The 16,337-nt window shown below is 40.7% G+C and overlaps 1 protein-coding gene across 12 annotated transcripts in view; it reads right to left on the reverse strand.

The window, feature by feature from the left end:
• Nucleotides 1–16,337, reverse strand: part of MYO9B (myosin IXB) — a 133,982-nt gene that overhangs the window by 29,181 nt on the left and 88,464 nt on the right. For all 12 annotated transcript variants that reach the window (XM_043982486.1, XM_043982454.1, XM_043982439.1 and 9 more), the window contains 9 exons: nt 14,028–14,067; nt 12,252–12,374; nt 7,981–8,061; nt 6,797–6,907; nt 5,156–5,278; nt 4,232–4,381; nt 3,961–4,127; nt 2,615–3,562; nt 74–140 (listed from right to left, as the gene is read on the reverse strand). In XM_043982486.1, the coding sequence (XP_043838421.1) occupies nt 74–140; nt 2,615–3,562; nt 3,961–4,127; nt 4,232–4,381; nt 5,156–5,278; nt 6,797–6,907; nt 7,981–8,061; nt 12,252–12,374; nt 14,028–14,067 (1,810 nt within the window). The remainder of the gene's footprint in view (nt 1–73; nt 141–2,614; nt 3,563–3,960; nt 4,128–4,231; nt 4,382–5,155; nt 5,279–6,796; nt 6,908–7,980; nt 8,062–12,251; nt 12,375–14,027; nt 14,068–16,337) is intronic.

Below are 16,337 nucleotides of genomic sequence, written 5' to 3' on the forward strand. Positions count from 1 at the left end.
ACAACTACAGTGTAGTCAGGAAATCACTGGAGAACAGATTTACAGCTTTTAATGATATACACAAAGATCCTACCTGATTCTTGGTAGATGAAGAAACTAGTTTATCAACATCACTCAATGATAAAGAAAATCCTCGTTCCCTGAAAGATCACAAATGGGTAACTGTTATGAAACAGATTTACAGGTACTTATCTGCTCTTGTTGAGTAGTTTCAGTCAAGTTCGACTATTTGGGCTCTTCTTGGCATAGATACTGGAGTGGTTTGCCATTTCCTTCTCCAGCTTATTTTACAGATGAGGCAAATAAGGTTAAGTGACTTGCCCAGGATCACTCAGCTAGCGAGTGTCTGAGGCCAGATTTGAACTCAGGAAGATCAGTCTTCTTGACTCCAGGCCCAACACTCTATTCACTGTGCCATCTGATCTAGAAGAAAATTATCATGCTCTTTCCAGGGATGAGAAATCCTTTCCCAATGAGATCTATAGTGGAAAGAACACTGGACGTAGAATCAGGAAGAATGAGTTTGAATCTGACCTGTTGCTGCTGTTGATTTCTCTCAGCCTCAATTTCTTTATCCATAATAGTTGTACTACCTATCTCATGGAGATGCTGTGAGGATCCAATGAGATAATATATGTAAAGTGCTTTGTAAATCACAAAGCATTATATCTAAACATAAGCTATTCATATTACTGTGAGCTCCTTGAGAGCAGGGGCTGTTTTTTGTTTTTCTTTGTATCTCCAGTGGTTAACACTGTGGCACACAGCAGGCATTTAATAAATGCTAGTTGACTGATTTAAATACTCTAGAATCTATGATTTCGTCTGTGTGGATACTCCTTCCACTGAAGTTGGTTATGACCTCACTGTGCCTCAGGAGACACTTTGATGAGTTCATCATGGGGTGTCCACCCACCTGGTGGTGAGCCTCCCTAAGTTCAGGTGGGTCAGGTGAAGGTTGAAAGACACATACTTCATCGCTGGGCTGGGCCTGTGTACAAAGCCATTTCAGACAGGCTAGAAATGCCACAGTTTGCTTTCTTCTGCCTTGGCTTTTGAAAACTGCCACAAAGCCATAGAGGACAACTGGAATGGATTCTGATCCTGATCCTCTTTGTGGCCCAGCAGTATCTAAGTGTGTGCCCCGGGGAGGGAGGCAGGCAAGGCAGGCACCCAGTCAGATGGTGGAGGAGTTCCTCTGGGGAAGAGCACTAATGAAGGTCTGGAGGTCTTCATCTCTCCCCTGGGGATCTGCCCTGGCCCAGGCTTTTGATCCTGAATCAGGGGCACCCTTCTTTCTCCTAGCCTTTCTAACTCTGACCTTGGCTTCCTAAGTCTGACCCACTTTCCTGGAGTTCTGACCAGGCTCAGATCACCTGTTGCTAAGCTGATGTTGCCATGTTGCTGAGTGGATTTTCTTATTCAGAGCTTCCCAAATAGAGATTTCTTTGTTTCTCACTTTATCTTCTCATTGTTCCCTTTGCCTTCTTTGATTGTTTAACTGTGTCTGAAGCATTCTGTATCCTTCACTACACTTTACACCGAACCCTAGGCATGGCAGAGAATGAGTATTACCTTACTCAATGAATACTTGCCTTGCCATCACTGACCTTAGACTGTACACTAACTGTTTAGTCCTCCACCTTCCTTGGCATATTCTAATCTCTGTATTGTTCCAATTTTAGTATATGTGCTGCCAAAGTGAGCACTTTCCTGACACATTCTATGGGCTCTTGTGGGATTAGTAAAACAAAACTCTTAATTTTCTGGTCTACTCAGCCTCTCCATACTGCCTACCCCCCAATCTACAATCTCTTATCACCCTCTCTTTGAATCTCATTGCAAATGGTACACGCTCAGGCCAAAATGGACTTTTCCCTGCCCTCTGTGTGCAGCCTGAGGGTCCTAACCTCTGTACTTCTGCAGTGGAAGAAATAGTTGAGCAGGTGGTAGAGAGCTTGGGTTCAAGCCTTGGGGGAGTTGTCACATCATCTGAGGCCTTACATTTTCTCAATTGTAAAATGAGGGGTTGGCACAGAGGACCTTTAAGGCCTCTCCCACAATCTCCAGACTTGGAGTGCTCTCCCCTTGCATATCTGCCTGCTGAAACAATCCTAGCCCATAAAAAGCCCAGCTAGAATGTTTCCACTTCCATGAAGCCTTCAGATTTCCCTGCTGGTCCTAGAATTCATAAGCATTTTGCTTGAACCTCTCATGCATTCTTGTGTATTTACAGCTGTTTATGCATGTGCCATGTCCTCTAGTGAATGAAGGAAAAAGCCCTATGTGCTAAGCACTAGAGATACAAAGAGAAAAAAAAGTGCTGGTCCTTGCCAATCCTTAGGGTTCAGCAGGAGGGCAGATGGCAAGGGCCTCCCAGAGGCCTTGGGGTTGACTGCAAATTCTAGCAGGACAGGGATTATGTCTTCTTTCTTCCATTTCCCCTGGCACCAGGGATGGTGCTCCTTACATTAGTAGTTGAGTAATAAATGTTTGCTGAATTGAATGGGATGTGTCAAAGCTTTTGGCTTTAACACATACACATTATCATCAATTAAAGAAAAATAAACTAATGGTGGTGACTATTAACAAGACATAAAAAAACCATTCTTACTCTCCTGGCGTGAGGGGTAACCCGACAGTCCTGTATTTCTCACTTAGGTCCAGGGACTGGCTCAGCATTGTACCGGTGCTACCAGATATCAATTTCTTTCCTCTCCATAATTCTACGACAGTAGATAATCGCTCAGAATCAGCTTCTCGGTATCTCTGGATCTGGGGAGCAGTAGGACTCTCTGGCCCTTCATTTATTTTCTGGCCAGTGCTTGGTTTGTGTTTATCCTGGGTTTGCTCAGCAGCACCTTTGGTAACCCTGTCGTTCAGGGGAAGAGTGGATGGTCTTTCGAGAGTGCTGTAACTCTGACTTTCTTTTTGCTGCAGCTTCTGGTTTTCTTCCATTTTCTTAGGCTCAATGGTCTGATTACCTGAAAATTCCTGCTTTAATTCTGTTGATATTTTCTCCAGTAAATTTTCCTTGCCCATTATTTCATCAAGAGAATTTAGGTCTGAAGGGACTTTCTCTTCTTTTTTACTCTGAAAAATAACTTCTTGCCAACATTCATTGTGTCCCTGGACTGTCTTTCCTGGAGGTTCTCGGATATTGCCGTCTTCCTTGCAGGTCAGTATATGCTTATTCTGTAGTTTTACGTGTTCAAGACCCCTTTGCCTTCGTGATTCACGTTTTTCTCGGCTACTTGTGCTCTTTTCATGACTTTCTACGAGATTTTTCTGGGAAGGAAGAATCTTCTCAATATTCTGGTTTTCTTTTTCTCTTTGTAAATTATGTTTTTCATCTTCTGTTACAAGTATTTCATGCAGTTGATGCTCTGGAACAGCAACAGGAGTTGATTCCATCTCTGATGTGACAGCTTCTTCCTTGGGCACTGGATCCTTGTTCTCTGCCTCAGGGGATCCAGCCTCTTCTTTTTCTTTCTCCAGGGCCTGCTGCATTTCCCTTTTCTTTTCTTCAATCCTCTTCTTTTCTAAAACCATCTGGCCAAAGCTGTTAAAAAAAAAAAAGCAAGAGTTTCAGAAAGACACGTGAAGACAGAGGTCTCCAAAGACTTGACTCACTGATGTTCAAACCAAAGTCTTTAAGCCACATAAATGTACACTATACAACTTCTGGTCATGTAAGATAAGACATGCAGATTGAGACCTCTTTTACCTTGGCTTTCTGTCATTCTGACTTGTCCAACCTCATGTTCCCAGGTCCAGGTCAGATGAGTTAGAAATAAGGAAATCTTTTAACTCAGAAAAAGGCTAATGATGTTAACATTAGCAAGAACAAAAATACAACTTCACTAAGTTCAGTGTTCCTGGGACTTTTTTTTAGCTCTATATCCATGCACATTGTGTGTGCGCACATACATCCCCCCCCCAATTTCAAGTTGCATTCACCGTTGCCTCTGCAGGTATCCTCTGCCTCTGGTCTGCAGGAGAAGAGTGCTCTGCCTTAGCCGCTGGTAGGCCTTCCGCTTCTGGTATCCTCTCCAAATTGCCTGAATATAAACAGCTGCCTCAGTCTTTGCTAGAGTCCTCCTAACTCGGTAAGAACGCCAAAAAGCCTACAAGATATTTTAAAGAATTCAAGTGGTGAGAGGTAACCATTGGCTTGGTCTGAATCAGACTGTCACAAGAATCCCAGCTGCTTACTGAGAAAGGAACAGACCTGAATGGTGATGGCTGCTTGCTTAACCTGGAGGAAATGCCTTCTTTCTAAGACCATTCGGGTCCAACTTTGAAGGAGAATGATTTTCTGAATCACTTCTTTGTGAAGTGTCTCCTGCAGGATCTGTCGTTCAGTTTCCTTCAGGAACACCTAATCCAGAAGAGAAGGCTAAAGCTGAGCTTTTCCTCTTGAGAAGTCTACCTTTCCTTAAGTTTACAGGGGGCATTTAGTTTCACAGGCAATACCTAGGGTTAGGAGGCACTACATTCAAGTTCAAGTGGAGAGAAATTTAATTTCTTTTTTTTTTGGTAGTCTTTTTTAGCTTAGTTTTAGTTTTTTGTTTTTTTCTTTTGCAGGGCAATGAGGGTTAAGTGACTTGCCCAGGGTAACACAACTAGTAAATATCAAGTGTCTGAAGCCACATTTGAACTCAGGTCCTCCTGAATCCAGGGCCAGTGTTTTATCCACTTCACCATCTAGCTTGCCCCCACTCTCTGCCTTAATTTCAACAAACTGTATCCTACACAGGGCAGGTATGCAAAAGTGATTAACAAGGTATCAGGTAAAGCTGAATGGCAAGCTGAAGGTATTAACAGTTCATCTATATTAAAAATAAGAGGAGTACTGAGTAAATATTCTAAATACTCATTCCTTTAAAAGAAATCCCTAAACAAACAAAAAAAGAGATAAAATCACAAGTCAAGGATAGTTTTTTGAATGGAAAAAGTAAAAATGCATTGTCCTTGGGGACTAAGTTTTTAACCAAAAACTTAGTTTTACAACGAATTTGTACTTTTGACCTGACTCCTGCCATTTCTTGGAATAAATTTGCCCTGGACGCTTGACAGAAAGGGAGTTCACAAATTCAAAGTAAAAAAGAGAAGGCCCTTGGTTTCACAAAGAGTCAGAAAATACTTAACAGACCTTAGTTTTTCCTATTTGGTAGTTTTTCTTGTCCATGACCATCTTCTCTAGCAGGGCAGATATCATCTCCTTTGACGGTTTGGCATTTTTGGGTAGTAATACTTGGAACTGATCTGTGAAATCCTAAGTAATTTAGTTCAAGAAAAAGATAATTACTTGAATTTTTGCATCAATGGAAAGTGTACAAGTAAATCATTCCTTTATCTTCACATCCAACTATCATTTTACTCTACAAGAAATGTAAGAAAAATCTCTTTTTTGGGGGCGGGGTTACTGTCTCAGGTATTCAGAAGATACAGAATCAGATGTGTCATAAAATATTTGCTCATACAAAAGATCTATTTTAAGATCACATTGTGACTACCATTTCATTAAAAAGTAGCACATGCCAATGGACTTCTTTCTTACTTCTGCATTAGTCTTCCTGAGCATTTTTCAAAGTCTTTCCCGTTTATGAACTGATTTAATCTTCACAGTTGTGTGAGAAGGTCTGGTAGCACTTACTTTCATTTTAGAGATCAGGAAGCTAAGGCACACAGTGGTTAAGTGAATTTCCAGGTCAAACTAAGACCAGCAGAGCTAGTTCTAGGATCCACATCTATTGATTACTCAGACTAGTTTTACTCCAGTAAGATCATACACATGTTTTGCTAGAGTGTGATGTACTGAATTATCAACTTTAAAGAAAAAATGCATATTCTGGTCCCTGAACTCATACTTTAAACCACTGTCCCAATATATACAGACTTAAATCCAAGTTGTTTTAGTAAGGGGGCTAGACCAGATGAGGTTCCAGAACTGAATCTCTAAGATTCTAATTGCTGTTCAAGGATGGAGACCTTAGAACCCATCATTTAGTGGGCTAAATAAGGAATTTTGGTTCACATGTATAATAAATGATGAAATAAAAACACTATTACAAAGTGCCAAGATACATTTTCTTTCTTTTCTTTTCTTTCTTTTTTTTTCGCAGGGCAGTGAGGGATTAAGTGACTTGTCCAGGGTTACACAGCTAGTATGACCAAGATACATTTTCTTCCCCCCCCCCCAGATACATTTTCTTTTCTTTCTTTTTTTTTTTTTTTGCAGGGCAATAGGGTTAAGTGACTTGCCCAGGATCACACAGCTAGTTAGTGTCAAGTGTCTGAGGCCAAATTTGAACTCAGGACCTCCTGAATCTAGGGCCAGTGCTTTATCCACTGCTCTACCTAGCTGACCACCAAGATAAATTTTCAAAGCCAACACTTTTCACAGTGAAACAAAGGAAGTTGGCAAAGGATAGTTATCATGTGCATACAGAAGACTGGGGATCAAAAGACCAGGGCTCTTGTCTCAGTTCTGCTACTAATTTGTGAGGCCTCAAGCAAGTTGCACCGCCTCTCTGGACTGCAGATTCCTCCTCAGTAAAATGACTGTTGGATTAAATGACCTTTAAGGTTCCCTCCAGCTATAAAAGCCTTTGACTCTATGAAAGTTTCCTGTAGAAAGCATATGATTTCTGCAGTATCAAAGCTAAGACATGTAAAGTTTAGGTAACACTCCTTAACCTTAAAAGTATGTACACCGTATCATTTGTATACAGTAAATGTCCCTTGATTGGTAAAAAGAACTAAATTTGTAAATGGTCAGTGTGCTAGGTACCTGAAAGGTGTATTTGGCGCTGTAACCTGATCTCCGGATTCGTACAGTTTCTAACATTCCCGTGTACCTTAGCTGCTGCAGAACCAGTTCTTCATCAAAGCAGAGCTCTTTCTGGAAAGAACACATAATACAACTCAAAAGGATTCAGGACTCCTGAACTTCAACAACTGGGTCAAAAGGATGTTTCCCACGTTAGTTTCCTCTTATTCCTGATGCTACTTTTGGATTTCATAGGAAAACAGTGGTATGTATATGCTATGGAAACATACATAATTTTGGTAATTATATTAATATTCTGCTTTTCCTTCAGGTATCACTGAGAGGAGCAGCCGTTTGTCACTATTCAAATGATTTTACCTATAAAATTATTTTTTAAGTGGCAAAGGTTTTGGGGAGGGAGGCAATGCAAGGGTGGAGAAAAGCCTAGAAACAAATAAATTCCAGGAATAAATTCAAACCCTCCTTTAATTTGGAAAAAAGTGACCAAGAGATAACGTAGCCAGCGTCTTCAAGCATAGTCCTGACCAATTCTCCGTGGCATTCTTGCAAAAAGCAAGAAGAAAGGGGCATAACAGGCACTTAGATGGTCATAGTCAAAGGCATATTTGAAGATCCTGACTCTTGGGACAGGTTATTGAGGAAAGTTATGTCTTTTCAGTCTTCATGACTGAAAAGCTTTAACCACAGAACAGATCACAAACATAAATGGTTCTGACTCTGACTAGCCTGCAAAGGAGAGTGTTTGACCAGTTAACCTTGAGCCTCCTTCTGGCAAAGTAACTTCACGAGCACAAAACCCATATGTAGGTTTTCATTAAATATTTGCTGATTTGATTCAGAGTCTATAACTGTACCCTGGGTATGGAACTGGTAATTCTCCCACAAGTTGCTGTAACAGGTGTATAAAAACTTTACTTTTAATTAAGTTAACTAATTAATTAATTAATTTCTTTGCAGGGCAATGAGGGTTAAGTGACTTGCCCAGGGTCACACAGCTAGTAAGTGTCAAGTGTCTAAGGTCACATTTGAACTCAGGTCCTACTGAATCCAGGGCCAGTGCTTCATCCACTGCACCACCTAGCTGCCCCACAAAACTTTACTTTTAACAGTGACATTGCCTTGTAATGACAGGTGGCTAACTAAGTGTTTCTGATCAAGGATATCCCTGGGAAGCTTTTACATACCTTCTCAGCGTTAGAGCGAATACATCGAATGAAGAATGGCTCAGCTTTACTCAAAGTCTCCAACAACTTATTAAGGGAGGCCTGGGGGGAAAAAGTCAATGTCTGTCATTCAGAAATTTTTTTTTTTTTAAAAAGTGGAAATCTAACCAGAAAATAATTCAAGAGATCTCTGGTATCATTTCAGATGTTAAGTTTAAATTTCTTTTTTAAGAAGCAAAAAAGAAGAGGGGAAGTAAAGGAAAGGGAGAGAGAGAGAAGGAGGAGGAATAGAGGGGGGAGAGTGAGCGAGAGAGATTACTTTCCACCCCTCTCGCCCCTTGCTTGGAACTCCAGGTCAGTCTCTATGCATTGCTATAGCCTTTTGACTTGATTACTGACGTCAGATACCCAGGCTAGTCTGAATATAGGCCATTTTTTCCTATAAATTTGGCTTATATAAAACCTAAATGTGACCTATAATTCTGTGTTAGTGGGAAGAACAGAGAGAAGATGACAACGAAAGTGATGAAGAAAACAGTGATAGGCAGATAGCTGGCGCAGAGGATAGAACATTGGGCCTGGAGTCAGGAAGAGCTGAGTTCAGATCTGAGCTCACATACTAGTTGTGTGACCCTGAGCAAGTCGCTTGACCTCTGTTTGCCTCAGTTTCCTCAACTGTAAAATGGGGATAATAATATACCTAACTCCCAAGGCTGTTGTGAAGATCTAAAGAAATAATATTTCTAAAGCACTTAGCGGTGTCTGGCATATAGTAGGTGCCATGTAAATGCTATTATGAGAAAAATGAGCAAGACATTTTAATTTAGAATACTTAAAAAGTTCTTTAATATAATTTCTTCTTATATATTCATTTCATGTAACTTTTAAAAATCCACCCACAAATAGCTGGTTCACTGCAACAGTTAAAAATGTTGAAATCTTTACATCAAGTGCCCAACTGATAATTAAAACAAGAGACAACCTTCTATACTGCCAGAAATAGAACAAAAGTGTCTTTTACATTTCACTCAGCACCAACCAATATAAAGATAGATTCAGTCCATGGTTTGTCTTGATGTCTCTAGTTCAGAGTCAATCCAAACTTCTTTAGAGGGGCGGCTAGGTGGCGCAGTGGATAGAGCACCGGCCCTGGAGTCAGGAGTACCTGAGTTTAAATTTGGCCTCAGACACTTAATACTTCCTAGCTGTGTGACCCTGGGCAAGTCACTTAACCCCAATTGCCTCAGTAAAATTAAAAAAAACAACAACAACAACCCAAAACCCCAAAAAACAACCAACCAAACAAACAAAAAAACTTCTTTAGAGACATTGGCATCTCAGGTGGAAGAGGATGGAAAAGTCTCCTAAAGTAGGCAGAGCACTATTCATGCTGACATGGGCAACAAGCCTCTTCTACACACCTTTGAAGCCAAGCCCCTGGAAGGAATGAAGACACACAGCTTTCTTACCTAGTAACTCGGTTGCCTGGCACAGGGATACATATACAAGCAAGAGAGGCAGTTCTTGCCCTTAAGGAACTTATATTCATTTTGCTAAGGGAAGATGCCCCCCAGAGCTAGTGGGAGCTGGTTGACTGGAGGTTGGGGGACGATAGTTATACTGGAGGCTACAGCTGCATGCCGATCAGAGCCCAGGGTCTTAGGGTGGGAGTCCAAGTGCCAGGCCAAGTTAGAGGAGGAGGCTGATGCTGCAGGTGGCCTGGTGTGAGGGCAGTGGGGCTGCCTTTTCTTCTTTCCAAAGAGATACCATCGAATCAGCAGAGGGAGAGGCAACCACACAAAGACCCCAGCTCTGCAGCCTACCACAAATGCTGCAAACAGCTGTTCTTCCTTTAACAGTCAACTGGAGGCTTGGGGACAATGTCCTTGCAAAGCATCTCTCCAGCAAGTCCGAAACAAGCCAGCATCCCCACGTCTCATTCATAAAAGAGCAACTTCTTTGTGGAATGCATTTAGGCTTTCTTTCTTTCTTTTTTTTTTGTGAGGCAGTTGGGGTTAAGTGACTTGCCCAGGGTCACACAGCTAGTAAGTATTAAGTGTCTGAAGCCGGATTTGAACTCAGGTCCTCCTCAATCCAGGGCCAGTGCTCTATCCACTGCGCCACCTAGCTGCCCCCCTAATTCTTTTTCAATGTATACTTATAGTCTCCACTGATGGCCTCCTCTAATGCATCAATGTGATATAGATCAGTGATGCCAACTTCAAATAGAAAGAGGTGCCCCTAAACTCTATGGAAGGATCTCTGGCTGCATACTGATTCATGAAACCATATATTAACATTATCTATGTTCTACTGTCCTTCTGGCTGGCTAGGTGGCACACAGTGGATAGAGAACCAGGCCTGGAGTGAGAAAGACTCATATTCCTGAGTTCAAATCTGTCCTCACATACTTCCTAGTTGTGTGACCCTGGGTAAGTAACTTAATCGTGATTGCCTCAGCTCCTTGTCTGTAAAATGAGCTGGAGAAGGAAATGGCAAGTCACTCCAGTATCTTTGCCAAGAAAACCCCTAATGTGTCACTGAGAGCCAGACATGACTGAAAACAGTGAACAGACCATTGTATTTTTGTTTATTTCATTAAATGTCTCCCAATTTTAACATGGTTCAGGAAGAACCTGGGAATGCTAGGAGGAAAAGGGCTTGTAGGTGGCAAGGGCCAGCATTCGACACCTCTGATAAAGAGGCAAACCTGAATTTTATAAGTCTATCTCAATGAAATGGGATTCAGAAGGTCCTATACCAAGTTGGAAAGGAGCTGAGTAGAGGTCCAGCAACAAAATGTATATCTGTTGAAAACAAGCCAATTACCTTTTTGGGCCACAGAACCTCATTAGGCATTTAACTCATTAACTTTAAGCAAGGAAGAATTACTAGGTGGCTCAGTGGAGAGTGTTGGACCTGCAGTAAGGAAGATCTGAGTTAAAATCCTACCTTGGATACTTATTAGCTATGTGATCTTAGGCTAGTCACATAACCGCTGTCTGCCTTAGTTTCCCCATTTGTAAAATGGAGATAATAGCACCTATTTCCCAAGAGTTGTTGCGAGACTAAATTAAATAATATTTGTAAAGAGCTTGGAAATCTTCAAGTGCTATCTAAATGCTAGTTATAATCACCACCACCACCACCACCACCACCATCTATATCAGTGGAAAGAATACCCACAGAGAAGAAAACAGAAAACCTTGAAGCAAGTATCCCAATATATTTTTTCTTTTTTAAAAAGCTCACATTTTAAATAGAATAATCTACATCGAAGGAGTGGTACTATATAAATGCTGTTATTATTATTCTTGTCTTTTTTTTTTTGGTGGGGCAATGAGGGTTAAGTGACTTGCCCAGGGTCACACAGCTAGTAAGTGTCAAGTGTCTGAGGCTGGATTTGAACTCAGGTCCTCCTGAATCCAGGGCCAGTGCTTTATCCACTGCGCCACCTAGCTGCCATGTTATTCTTATTCTTATAGTGAATAGGACACAGGAAATGTTTCATGAAGTTGATCAAACTCAAACTTTAAGTAAGAAAAGTCCATAAACTGAACAAGAGATTTCAGTGAATTTCTTGCCTTTAGGTTGATCAATCAAAAGCATTTATTGAGCACCTACTATGTGGCACACAGTGTAGAATCAAAGACACCTATTCTTTATGAAAGGGAAAGCAAGGGAAGTGAATAAACATTTATATAGTGCCTGCTATGTGTCAGGTACAGTGCAAAGGGCTTTATAAACATCTCATCTGATCCTCCAAACAACTCAGGTAGATGCTGTTATTATTCCCATTTTATAGTTGAGGAAACTGAGGCAAACAAGAGTTAAGCAATTTGTTCAGGGTCACACAGCTAACAGTGTCTGAAATTGCATTGAAGAGAAGACTGGAGGCAGAGAGACCAATGAAAAACAATGCAATTGTGCAGGGGAAAGGTGAGAAAGGCCCGGTAGGGTGGGAGTTAATGAAAAATGGGTGTAAAGTCTTTCGAACTAAGTTAGAGAGTTTTAAAAGCCGCCCCCTTTTCTGGATGGTTGGTCATTCCTCTGCTGCTGAGTGGACCCTCTTGTGGAACTTCCCAGCTCTAAATGTCTATGATCTATTTGAATCTTCCAACAGACAGTCACTTTTGGCCTGTTTGGGGGTGGGGGGTGGGGAGAGGATCTGTTTTCTCCTAAGTTATAGCAGGTATCACAATGAAACTCAAGCTGTAAAAATGCACAAATTCCCCCGACACAAAAACCTGACTTTCCCCTCCCATGACATGTTCCTCTCCCTTTCTACTTACCTGGAACTGGGCACTGATACTGGGTGGCTTCTTCTTCTTATGCAAATGCAGAAGGGACTTGGTGGTGCGGTCGTGGAGGGTCATGCTGACAATAAGCTTCAGAGACTTGGAATCCAGCAAATTCTAAAATAGAAATATGGAGACTGATGTGCACTTATTGCCCCCTGGACACTTGAACAGAAACATATCATCACTAAAACTGAAAAAATAGCCTACAGCAAACAAAACGGTACGTTCACACACAAGCCTGATCTTGTTACAACTGAACATTAAGGACTATTTGAGGTCTCTGGTAAAGTTAGAATTTGGCCATAAGTTTGGGTATCACTAGAGCTTGTTAACTCGTAGCTGAATATTTGTTGTAATGAGATTTAACCCATATTCCATTCTGAATGGAGTCTTGACTTTTGGAGACCTTTTAAAATTCCTCTGGGGTCTATATTTCAATCCCTTTCTTTAGTCCAAAGAGTGGGATCATTTCCTTTCCCTATAGACCAGCAGTACTCAAAATGTGGTCCTTGAATGCAATGGGGTTCTTGAGATCTTCTTGTTTATGAGATCAAACTATTTTCATAATAATATCAAGATATTTTCATCCTGAATCCTGCAAATATCAATGGGTATAATCCACATACTCAAAAAACATTTCAAGAAAGGGCCCCATAAAAATTTCTTTAATTTTTAAAAGTGCAAAGGGCTCCCAAGACTAAAAAGTTTGAAAGCCTCTGCTTTAGATGAACAACAAAAACGAGCAGTTGCTTCTTCTATATCAAGATGCTTTGCCAATCACAGATTGATAATTATATAGTTTCTAGAATACAGATGTCCACTCCAGGCAATAACAAAGCTTATTCTCTTTATAGTGATTTATCTCCTTAAATCCTACTTATGTGGCTGACTGAATTACTCGGGTCACACATTCTGTTCTACCAACGATAAATCTTTCTGTTGAGTTGGTTGACCAGAAGTGTTAAATAATATTCGTGTTTCTTGCCTGATAAGTCATATAGCACTTGATGGTTGCAAAGTTATGCCATTTGACTCCAATGATATGAAAACAAAAAGAAAAACAGAGTGCTTTAATGTTTAGAAAACACTTCCCTAATAACTCTGTGATGTTGTAACATATTATCATTATCATTTTACAAATGAGGAAACTGAGACCCAGAAGTTAAGTGACTTGTCCAAGGTCACAAGACACAGTTTGGTCACATTTATAGGCATTTCAATTCAATACTTCAAGAATTTAAGACTTCATCAATTCGGGTACTTCCTCAATAAATACAATATAACCCTTCTTCTACTTAGTTGACTGGGTTCTTGGTACATTTTTAGTGATTTCATATCATTTTATATAAAATTGTTCAGTCTGGCTGGAAGGTATGTTTATTTATTTATTTTTTAAAGTGAGGCAATTGGGATTAAGTGACTTGCCCAGGGTCACACAGCTAATAAATGTTAAGTGTCTGAGGCCGGATTTGAACTCAGGTACTCCTGATTCCAGGGCCGGTGCTCTATCCACTGTACCACCTAGCTGCCCTCATATCATTTTATATAAGCAAACAACTTAAAGACACAAGTCATTCCTATAAAAGTTGAAAAATACATATGTTTTTTCCTTTTGGGTGGTGATAGAAAAGGGAGTGGTCTAGACAATTTGTAACCCAAGAAAATAATTTATTGTATTATATAACAATGCTTTAGACGTCCACCTGGTAAGATGCATTTTCACGACTTGCAAAATAAGACATCTTTAAATGTGTTGAACATGTTTACCTTTGGAATGATCTGCTTTTGTTTGATACCTTTACTTTTCCTGTTAAAATATTAAAAATTGTTTTTATGAAATTGAATGCACATGATTTCTATATTTGGGTTAGTTCAGCAAGCCATGCCCTGCAGGTTAGCGAGGTCAAGCTAGGAAGCCAGAGAGGAAGAGAACAAGTGCAACAACTCGCTTTAGAAATCTTTTAAAAATCAACTGGGGGCAGGGAGGGAAGGGCAGAAGTGTGGGAATGTATAATTTAGCTAATCAGGCCATAACACACAAACTTTGCTGGTCAAAGGTAAATTTTTCCTTCATGTTTTGAGAACAGAACTACTAGCAAAGTGAAAGGGAATCTGGTATGGGACCATTCATGTTTTCCAAGTGGAGGTTCTAATGACTAACTTAGCACAGTTTTTTAACTTATAAAAACTGTGGCCTGCTGAAGATTATGCTGAAGGATCCCAAAATAATTCAACAAACATTTATGAAATGCCAACTAAGTGCAGGGAAACTCTGATTAAACAGTGGGAATTCCTAAATGAAGAGGACACAGAAAGAGCATCTGACACAGGGAAGTATAAAGCAAGGTATGCTGTGATAAGAGCAAAGGAGAGGCAGAAACAACATGCTCCAGGATAATATGAAGAAGCTGGGGGGAGGGAGAGAGTGGAGAAGCGATCCCAAGCTCATGATTCTAGATCCCAGTTGATTAAGACAATGATTATAATTTTCAGTGAACCAGATGTCCCAGTAACATTTCTAGGGAAAACTCATCTAGTCTGAAGGTCTCTAGGTTCTCCTAAGCCACATACAGCATGGGGTAAGCTAGAAAATGGAGCTCTCACCTCTGTGTTAATTCTGAAATGGGTGGTTGCTAACCTTCATTTTATTAGATCAGAGCGAATGTTTCTTTCTTTACATGAGTTTAAGGTGGAAATCAGCTTCTAAGCTGATAAGAATAAGATTAAAATGAGGGCCACAGGTGGGGAAGTGTTATGAAGTCCTTGAAACCCCCAGATTTCCAGTTGTATTTTTGAGATGCTTCTTTGGGGCCAACAATGAGAAACAAACAAAAGAAAGCTCCCTTTGCATGCTGAGATTTAGCTCTATAAGCATTCAAGATTGTTCCCCGCACCCCACCCCCCAGGTGGGTGGGATTTGAAGTGGGGTTGAGAAGTGCAGGGCAAGAAATTAAAAGCCTCTTGAAATACACGTCATAATGGCAATAAACATCTACCACAAAAGGCTCCATGATTAGCACTGGAAGTGTAGAAACAAAAGCAACACAGTGCTTAGCCCTCCAGGAGTTTACAATCTAGTTATGGAGTGGAATATGTATGAATAACTCTAATACAAGTTGGAAGAGGTCAAATAAGAGTCGCTTCAAGGAAGGTGGTGGACTCATTTCTCAATGAGGATCAAGGTAGACATCAAGTACACTGAACTGAGCTGAGACCCAAAGAACAGGAAGAAGCTCTGCTGATAGGGCCCACTACAAATTTATGGTATGTAATCTCAATGAGGCCCTGACTAGTGCCTGCTAACCTTTGATTACTCTTCCCTAATTGACTGACTAGCTTGCTCCTCACGGTTTTTGGTCCAAATCTTTTCTCTTAAGCCACATATAGCATACTTCCATCCTCCCACTTAGCAGAACACCCCACCTTATACCCTCGTGAAAAACCCGAAGTCATTGATTGTGAACTCTTTCCTTCCCAAATCTATACATCATATTACGTTAGCATCACCCCTTCATTTCCTCCTCCTTTACTCCAATCTAAAAGATGCCAACGCCAACCCTTCTGCTTGTGCCATTGATCCCCATTCCTTCCCAACTCCTTTGGCAACTCACCCTTTCAATCCCCTTTCTTCAGCCTAATATTTTATCTCTCCTTATCTACTGATACGCTCTACTTAAAAAGATGCCCAGATATCCCCCATCCTTAAAAAATTCACTTGATCCTCAAATGAAAATTTGAGGGAATTCTGAATCCCTCCTTTCACAACCAAATTCCTTAAAAAAGCCGACTACACTAAACAACTCTGCTTTCTCACCCCATTCCCTATTTCTCAGCCCCTCACAATCAAGCTTCATCCTTCAACCTACACTACTTTTTGCAAAGTTACTCTAAGTCACTGAGTTGCCAAATAAAATGGCCTTTTCTCAGCCCCCCCCCCCCCTTTTTGGAGTTCTCTGCTGCATTTAATGTTGCTGATCATCCTATCCCTCCTAGATGTTTTTTCTTCTCTGAGTTTTCAGGACGCTGTTCTCTCTTGGTCCCCAGTCTTATCATCTGTATGTCCTATCCCCTGCACGT

The sequence above is a fragment of the Dromiciops gliroides genome, chromosome 1 (genome assembly GCF_019393635.1).
Source record: "Dromiciops gliroides isolate mDroGli1 chromosome 1, mDroGli1.pri, whole genome shotgun sequence".
NCBI lineage: Eukaryota > Metazoa > Chordata > Mammalia > Microbiotheria > Microbiotheriidae > Dromiciops > Dromiciops gliroides.